Raw genomic sequence first — 9,001 nt, 5'->3', positions numbered from 1 at the left:
TGGTTGAGAGTCCGCCTGCTGATGCAGGGGACACGGGTTCATGCCCCGGTCCGGGAAGATCCCACACGCTGCGGAGCGGCTGGGCCCGTGAGCCATGGCCGCTGAGCCTGTGTGTCCGGAGCCTGTGCTACGCAACGGCAAAGGCCACAACAGTGAGAGGCCCGTGTACCGCCAAAAAAAAAAAGTAATTATGGAGGTAGGCTGTCTGTGGCCTAAAAAAAGTACCATATGCCTTATGGACACTCAGCAGTTCTTAAAAACTTTAATGTGCAAAAGATTCAGATGAAGATTTCGAGATGATCTGAGAAGCTGTACTTTCAACAAATACCCCCAGGTTACTCTGATAAAGGCAGTCTTAGGAAACTTTGAACTCTCAGGCCAAACAATGAACAGCAAGCACCTGAGGGATGGTATTACCCGGTGAATAGTTAACCAGTAAAACTAATCTTTTTAAAAAAAATCTCTACCTTGAACCTAATTCTCAAGACAGGCAAATCCCATTTCAATATTTGCTCAATATTATTTAAATTCATTGGTCCTTACAGCTTTTAACAATTTTGAAAGTATAATAATAGCTACTATTATGAGACAGCTACTATGGTATCATCAGTGTTTTACACATGTATCTTAATATCTCATTTTATAGATGAGCTTCAGTTAAATAAGTACAGACAACTATTAAGAAGTAACAGATGTGTTAATAAAGTCTGTGATCTATGGAGTCTACACCTCCCACTAACTATACCTTAATAGAAATAAAATCAATAAATAAAAATCCAGATTTTTAAATGAAGAGAGGGCATTTTTTCTCTTAATTTAAATATTCCTCACTTTAGAAAAAGATTGCATGGGATTTCAATACGTGAACTTTGACAATACATTTAAGTACCTTAACAATGGCATGGCAACCTCTGAAAATGAATAAAACTTGAGTCCTTTTCTAAAACAATCACCCTTTCAATCGAAATCACCAAATATTAAGAACTGGTTCATTATTTACAGATCTAGCAGTGGTTTTCAAACTGGGCTGATAAATAAAAATCACTTAAGGGGCATCTTAAAAATAAAAATTCAAGGCTTCACACCAGTTCTTCTGAATCAGAATCTCTCGGGTTTGACCACCAAATCTTTATTTTTATAATGCTCCCCAGGATCTTCTGATGAGTAAGGAGTTCAGAATAACTGTTACCCTAACTCCAGATTCTACAAGTAAATAAACTGAGGATATAAAAGGGCAGAGTCTGCTAAAGACAGACAACTTTAAGTAGCAGTAAGTAGCACAGTAGGCTGGAAAAACAATATCCTAACTCCACATTTAGTGCTTTTAACACCAATTCAAGCTGCCAGTTTTGGTAAAACTGTACTTATTTCTGCTCTGCTTAGGCCCTGTCAATTATTCGCTATCCTCTTGCAACTTATTCCCTAATCTGCAAACTGGGAATAATAATAATGCCTACCTCCTAAGAGTTGCTGTGAGGATTAGTATAATACTCACTAGGTAAAGTACTTAACACAATGCCTGGCAAATACTGAGTGCTCCTTAGATAGGTTACATAGCCCACTAAAAAAGCATGCCTTTTTTTAACTGGAGAGAATTTACTGCACCACTCCAATTACAAAATGAGTAAGAAACCCTTGTTTAGCTTTGGAAATCCAAAAGCACTTTCAACTCAGGGTAAGGTTAAGGTCAAGAGTTTGCCTGATTCTCCCACAACAAGGTTTCTCACAGGATGCCTCAGAATCATCTAATGAACCAATCTCTGGATGAAGACCAGGCATCTGTATTTTTAAAAAGCTCCCCTCCTCCCCTAACCAAGTGCTTCTTGGGCAATCTAAGGTTTGATAACCATTAGTATACAGAATCGGTGACCACAGCAAATAGCCTCTCAAGTTCCACCAAAAAACTATCGTACTCTGTAACCAGAAGAGCAGCGTCATCAGACCCTGATGCAAACAACAGCTGGGGACGGCTGGGTAGAGTAACTGTGGTGCTCACCAGGGACAGCCTCGACCCTCTCATCTCCTCAGAAACTTAGGAAATTACGAAAGCGCGGTCCCGTAACCCCTGTGGCAGACAGTGCCGCCTGGACGGCCACAAGGAGCTAAAGTTAACTCAACAGCCTCATTCCCAAGGCTAAGGCCACAGGAAAGCGACCTTGGAACGCTGACAGGGACCCAGCGGCGTCAGAAGGTTAACGACCCTCTTGCCTGGTTCCTTGAGACTGCCAAGAGCCTCCACCACACCACGGGCCAGACGCCGGAAGTGCGTCACCCAACCCGCCGAGGAATGCCGGGAGTTGTAGTTAACTGGCTACTTCTCTGGTGCCCCAATTCGCCTTTCTTCAAACAAGCAAACACCTTGGGACCGTACTAAAGGTCACTTTATGACCCACATATCTAATCCTTTCCTTTTCCAGCTGACAAAGGGAACTCTCTGAGAGCGCATGCAGAATACCGGACTACAAGTCCCAGCATGCTCTGAAAGGCGCCGGGAACGCCTGACCACCGCCGTAGGTGCGGGCCGCATGAATGGAGCTTCGGGCGTAAGGCAAAGCTTACCACCGTCCGCGCGGCTGGTACCTGCTCCCGGAGCGTGAGTGCGGGGTGTGGGCCGTGCGCGTGCGCGCTCAAAGGGAGCGCGAGGCGGGCGCGTAGCCGCTGAGGTGGGCGGCTGTAGTACTGCGCGCCCGACTGGCTGGCAGTTGCGGGGCCTCTTGCCTCGCCGGGGGCTGCGGGCAGCCGTGGCGGCCGCCGGGGATCGCAAGGGGCGGAGGAAAGCTGGGGGCGGAGGGGGCCGGCCTCGGTACGCAGAGGAACAGCAGGGCATGCCCCGAGACAACATGGCCTCCCTGATCCAACGGATCGCCCGTCAGGCGTGCCTCACCTTCCGGGGCAGCGGGGGCAGTCGCAGCTGTTCCGACCGCGGCGAGGCGCCAGGCCCCGAGGCGCCGATGTCGCAGGGCTTCCCGGAGAACCTGAGCAAGCTGAAGAGCCTGCTGACCCAGGTCCGCGCGGAGGACCTGAACATTTCCCCGCGCAAGGCCACCCTGCAGCCGCTGAGGCCCAACCTGCCGCCAGTCACCTATATGCACATCTGCGAGACAGACGGCTTCAGCCTCGGCGTGTTCCTGCTGAAGAGCGGCACCTCCATCCCGCTGCACGACCACCCAGGCATGCACGGCATCCTCAAGGTGCTCTACGGCACCGTGCGCATCAGCTGCATGGACAAGCTGGAGGTGGGCAGCGGGCAACGGCCGCGGGCCCCGCCACCAGAGCAGCAGTTCGAGCCGCCGCTGCAGCCGGGGGAGCGGGACGCGGTAAGGCCGGGTGTGCTGCGCTCGCGGGCGGAGTACACGGCGGCCAGCGGCCCCTGCGTCCTCACGCCGCACCGGGACAACCTGCACCAGATCGACGCTGTGGAGGGGCCCGCCGCCTTCCTGGACATCCTGGCCCCGCCCTACGACCCCGACGACGGCCGGGACTGCCACTATTACCGGGTGCTGGAGCCTGTCAGGGCCAGGGAGGCCTCCGGCTCGGCCTGTGACCTGCCCCGAGAGGTGTGGCTCCTGGAGACCCCGCAGGCCGATGACTTCTGGTGCGAGGGGGAGCCCTATCCAGGTCCCAAGGTCTTCCCTTGAAGCCGCCGGCGCCTGGGATTGGTGGGCCGAAGACATGCCCTACTCGTATCTCGACTTGGCTGGCCGCGACCCATCACAAGGGCTCTTTTCCTTCCCCCAGGCCTGGGCGTTGGATCTACTGGAATGGGCTGTAGCCGCTTCCTCGGGAGCCTTGCGAAGCGCGGCGACTGGACTGCAGCCACCGGGCACCGTTTGGGGGGCGGAGTAGGCGGGGAAGCTAGGTTGTTTCCTGGCTCTGTCACTGCCACTGGGGTTTTGATTTGTGGGGAGGGGGCAGGGGTCTTATTTGAAGCGCTTCCATCCTCAAGCCATAATGAAAATTTACTTTCCTCTGTTCCCCATCCTATACAAAATACACTAAGTGGTTTTCTCCGCCCCCCTCTTTGGGTAAATAGGGTTTGTTTTCCACTTACGTCCTTATGCCCTTTTATTCCTTATTGTTATAGTTCTGACTTACTGACTTTGCATGACCTAGTGGTTTGAATTGTTTTTAGTTCAAGTCATTGATAAAAACTAGGTTTAAAGAGATGAGCTACTCATTAAAGTGAGCTGTCCAGCCTAATTAAGTCGTTGTGAAAGTTAAATCCATTTTTCCAGAGTTGGGGGATTACCCGCAAACATAACTATGCATGTAGAGGGCAAGATTTATTTTCTTTCCTCCCCTTGCCCAGTAACCACATCTGGGTTACTCTGGCAGCATCTACTAAGAAATTCAAGCACCTGCATATCTCAGTGACAAATGGTCACTTAGAGCTTCCCGATGATTCTCCAGATCTCTGAGTTGAGAGATTTCTTGTTGCAGATTCACCTTTAATGCAAAAACTATATTATCCTCAAGTGATTTTTTTTGTCTTAGTGTACTTTAAGAAGTAATAGGGTAATTCTGTATTTTCTAACCATAAGATTCAGAGGAGCTGAATCGGTATGCTTCCAAACAACTGAATGTAAAACATCCTTAGATTTACTTCCAGTATTTTCCTGCAAAAGTAGAGGAAAATGTTCATGACTGTTTCAAATTCTCTCAGGAGTTCTAACGTTCCAGAGGGCTGATGATTCCAGCTGTGTTGGTGGCAGTGTTCTCAGAACCCTGTCCCTCAAATAGGAGAGAGCCAGTGCTTGCTTCATATAGGGTGAGTTTTCTGCAGGAAGAGAGAGAGGCACAGATGATCAAGGCTAGAAAATTGAGAATTAACTGTACTGCTGGCCACTTTAGGGCACCAAAACTTGGGACAAAACACTTCCCACTCCCAACCGCTTGAAATGAACAGCTGTGTTGTGACTAGTTTTATTTTTGTCCTTTTAATTGGCTGAGCTTTACCTTGTTTACAAATGTATTTACACCATTTGCTTCAGGCCAAGGAACACTCCTGTTTTTCCCTTTTTACTATTTTTAGGACTCTTTTTTTCACAAAACTTTTAATAAAAACAAACTGTAGAAATAAACACATTAAAATTTGTCCAGCTGTTGTCTAAGCCCTCTTGATTGACTTGCCCATGTGGCAGTTGAGTTCTAGTATCTGTAATAAAGGGAGATTTGCTATTGGTGGGAAGTGATGACCCTATAGGGAAGCAGTATGTGCCTTTGCCTCTTTTTGCACGCTGGGTTACAGAGGCCCGGAGTGAAGGAATATTTGTTCCCAAATTTTAAAATAGAATGCAAAGGCAAATTCTTAATGACTTTTCTTAAAAAACAAATTACAAAAAAGATGCTACTAAACGTGATATGTCACTGTGTTGTAAAACCTGACACAAGCATAATGCATTTCTTCCAAGTTTGCTAAAATTGTTTTATGGTAGTGTCACATTCTGGTGTGGTTTAGTATACCTTAGGGGCAGTTTGAAGCAGTTCTTCAGGCCATTCAGTTTGAAATTAAATTCTAGATATGCAAATGATTATTTTCTTTAAAAATGTTCACAAAATGGGTATTTTTCATAGCACAATGATGAATGTGTATGGTTATCACATACCTACCTGTTTTGAATTACACTGTAGCAAAAAGTTGATCAACTTACAACGATTGTTGATAATGATGTATAGGTTATAATACAATCTGGAGTACATTAAACTAACCTACAAAAACTCATTCTGGCAACAGGGCAGTAATAAAGGAGAAATTGTTCTTTCAAACTTCATTATGAAAAATTTTTGAGTTCTCAAGTACAAGCAAGTTGAATGAAGAAGACTAAGGTGCTTTTCAAAAGAGTGACTGAAATTATCACAGGCCAAAACAGCAATATGTCTCTAATTTAGTTCAATAAGAACAGTGAAACTTGTTTCACTAATAATTCTGAGTAAATTAATGGTAAAAACAAAATTAACTTGTTTTAGTGAGCCACTAAGGAAAGAATATTCTTAATACAAAGACAAAATGTGTGCAGAAAAACCTTGCACCTTTCTGCATAAACTGTTAGATGTGACTTCATGTGCTGCTGTTGTTTTTCCATATATTCCTGCAATATGGGTAACAACTGTGGGAAAAAAGTTGTCTTCTACAAAGACTAATGAGCACAATGATACTAATCACTTAACTTTCTGCTGAATAACAAATGCAATAATTGCCTCTCATGGGTGAGAAGTTGTCTAATACTTCTAAAGCTTTTTAATTCTCTGGTTATATCAATTCAGAGTGTTGTATATCTACCTGCTACTTTATGAGAATTGATTTTTTTATTAAGCCTAATTTGCATGGATTGAGTTTACACCAACTGCTGTTTATCAGTGAAAATGGTGAACCTTTTTTTAAAGTAATGTGTGTTTGTCAACAGGAGTGGGTTATCTGATCTTTTAATGCTAACAGCCCTTAACTTCTCCCAAAACTCATAATTTATGTTCCTTCTTTTGCATTGTTCCCTTGCAGGTGTCTTAGTCTAGGCATCTCAGGAGGACTCTCATCACTCATTTATTCCAAATGACTTGGAATCTTGTGCTCTAGCTCTACTGTTCAACGAAAAAGCAATACATCTTTAATTCAGGGCTCTCTGCCCATTGCTATTCAACTCTAACCTGAGGGCAGTGCCACTCCTGTAACTCTCCTGTTCTGAATTCAGAACTTCACCTCACAAACAGAAGCTGACCATTGATTATTCCAGTGCAATGAGTGTCAAAGAAGGAAATCATTTGTTAAGCCGCATATATATACTGAATCTTCTGATCCAGGGATGTTTACATTTCTAGATTAAAATCAGTGTACTTGTGGAAAATAAAGTCATTTTTGAAATTGTTTAGAGGTAAATCTTATTTGATTATTGCAAAAGGGAAAAGGAAAATATTACTTGCTATGATGCCTACATTTGAATTGCTGTTAAACATTCACAGTCTGTATGGTAAGATTATGTTGTACTAAAAACTGGGGGCCTTGTGCAGATTCTAAAGTCCAAGTAATAATATAAACTTAAAATTAATAGTTTATTTCCCTGAGTGTGATCTTTGAAACAGCCTGATTGACAAAACACCTGAAATTATTTAACATGGAATAATAACTATTTTGCTGCAATGAAAGCACTCCTTTTATATTTAACCTGAGGAAAATAAGCCAGTGTAAGAAAACAAAAATACTTTCATTCACGGAGGAAAGAACCTTTGGACTTAAATATTTTCTTGTCTTTCCTTTTTCTGCAAAATTTATTTAATTGTAGTTTGGATTGGCAGCATTTTAGGCACTTGTGATGATACTGACCATTCTTTCCCACCACCCCTCGCAAAGGAGTATCGAACTGTGAAAGCACCACTACAGCCATTTCTAATATATGCCAAACAATTTGCCTTAATTTCATTAGCAGTTAGGATATTGAAATTAAATAGCCTGGTTCATGAATAACTGGAAACCTTATTTAGGTTTAATAGACCTATTTTTAATGTGTACTGAACCATCTCAACTGCATTATGATCTTTAAGGAATTACTCTCCAGAAGTTTATTTTTAATAAGAATTCCCAGTAACAGCTGAAACATCAATAATATTATTTAATAAAGCATATTGAATAAAAGAAAGACAGCTCTATATGCTTTATTTCTTGAGCAAAGTAAAAAATGAGACACCTGTGAACAGTACCCTGAATGTTTCAAGCAGATAATAAAATCTGATTAAGATTAACCTAACCTATTGAAATCAAGGAGTAAAATCCACAAGGTTGGCTCTGAAAAATCACCAAGGTGTGTTCCTTATGGTATGTATGTTATGCCACTTCACCAAGCCCACATCAAGGTGAAAGTGATTATGTAATCAATTTGACTATCACCAAAATGTATTTCATCTTATTGAAAAGAGATTTTTAGTCTGTTGCTTTGTTAACAATTGTTTACATTGTCTTAATTGAAGGTGCTCTGAAATTAAAATTTGGCAAGACAATTATAAATCACATAAAACTTAGGTGTATTATATTTTAATATAATGACATTTTGGTAGGAGAGTCGTATCACTAAAAACACAATTATCAAAATGTGGCATTGTTTTATACATATTTCTTTAAGAAAATTGGCCAAGCAAGGATGATAGTATGCTGACAAGCTAGGAAATATGAATCTAATGGAATGACACCAGTCACTAGAACAATCTGACGCTGAAGTTTAGAAACTTCCATTTAGTAGTTATTAGAGGTATTGTGCATCTTTGAAATAAGGACAGGAAGGAAATAAGGGTTAGTTACCTTCACAAATTAGATTTCAAATTCTAGTGCTGGTAAGGGCAAAAAGTAGTTTCCAGGAGAAGCTGTCACTGTCTGCTGTTCTAAAATACAGGCCATCTGTTATCAGCCACGCCTGAGAGAGTCTAACAGTGCCAAAGGACAGATGACAGGGTTTTCAGATGATGTAGCTAAACAGTGGGCACTCCAGTGTGTGTACATTTGTGTAAGGATCCAGAGGCAGCAAGTGACGTTAAATGATATTTAGGTCCAATTTTAGAGTAAAGAAAGATAACTTCACAAAGACAATCTGCATTGTATGATACATAGATAACTATTGCGGGGGTGTGTGAATTTATATTTTAAAATCACTGCAAAAGGCTTGCCGTAAAATGACCCCTATAGTGTATTGTTTTGCAAACCATTATCCAGTGCCATGGAGGACCATTTTTGCCTATTTGATTCAGATTGTCTTTGAGGTTTTCTTAAGGCTGGTATACACTTATCTAAAAAGGTGAACATTGGGCTTCCCTGGTGGTGCAGTGGTTGAGAATCCGCCCGCCGATGCAGGGGACACGGGTTCGTGCCCCGGTCCGGGAAGATCCCACATGTCGCAGAGCGGCTGGGCCCGTGAGCCATGGCCGCTGAGCCTGCGCGTCCGGAGCCTGTGCTCCGCAACGGGAGAGGCCACAACAGTGAGAGGCCCGCGTACCGCAAAAAAAAAAAAAAGGTGAACATTTA

General features: G+C 43.3%; 1 protein-coding gene across 1 annotated transcript; it reads left to right on the top strand.

Moving 5' to 3' along the window:
* The first annotated feature begins 2,366 nt into the window (after positions 1–2,366).
* Positions 2,367–5,094, top strand: ADO (2-aminoethanethiol dioxygenase). The gene has a single exon (XM_059053495.2). The coding sequence runs from the start codon at positions 2,826–2,828 to the stop codon at positions 3,636–3,638; it is 813 nt and encodes a 270-aa protein (XP_058909478.1). The 5' UTR covers positions 2,367–2,825; the 3' UTR covers positions 3,639–5,094.
* Positions 5,095–9,001: the final 3,907 nt, after the last annotated feature.

Source organism: Kogia breviceps, chromosome 2 (assembly GCF_026419965.1).
Source record: "Kogia breviceps isolate mKogBre1 chromosome 2, mKogBre1 haplotype 1, whole genome shotgun sequence".
Taxonomy (NCBI): domain Eukaryota; kingdom Metazoa; phylum Chordata; class Mammalia; order Artiodactyla; family Physeteridae; genus Kogia; species Kogia breviceps.
Note: the sequence above shows the minus strand (reverse complement) of the source record. Positions and strands in the feature narration are given on the sequence as shown.

Coding starts and splice junctions, on each gene's coding strand:
- ADO (XM_059053495.2), top strand. CDS start 2,826: ATGCCCCGAGACAACATGGCCTCCCTGATCCAACGGATCGCCCGTCAG.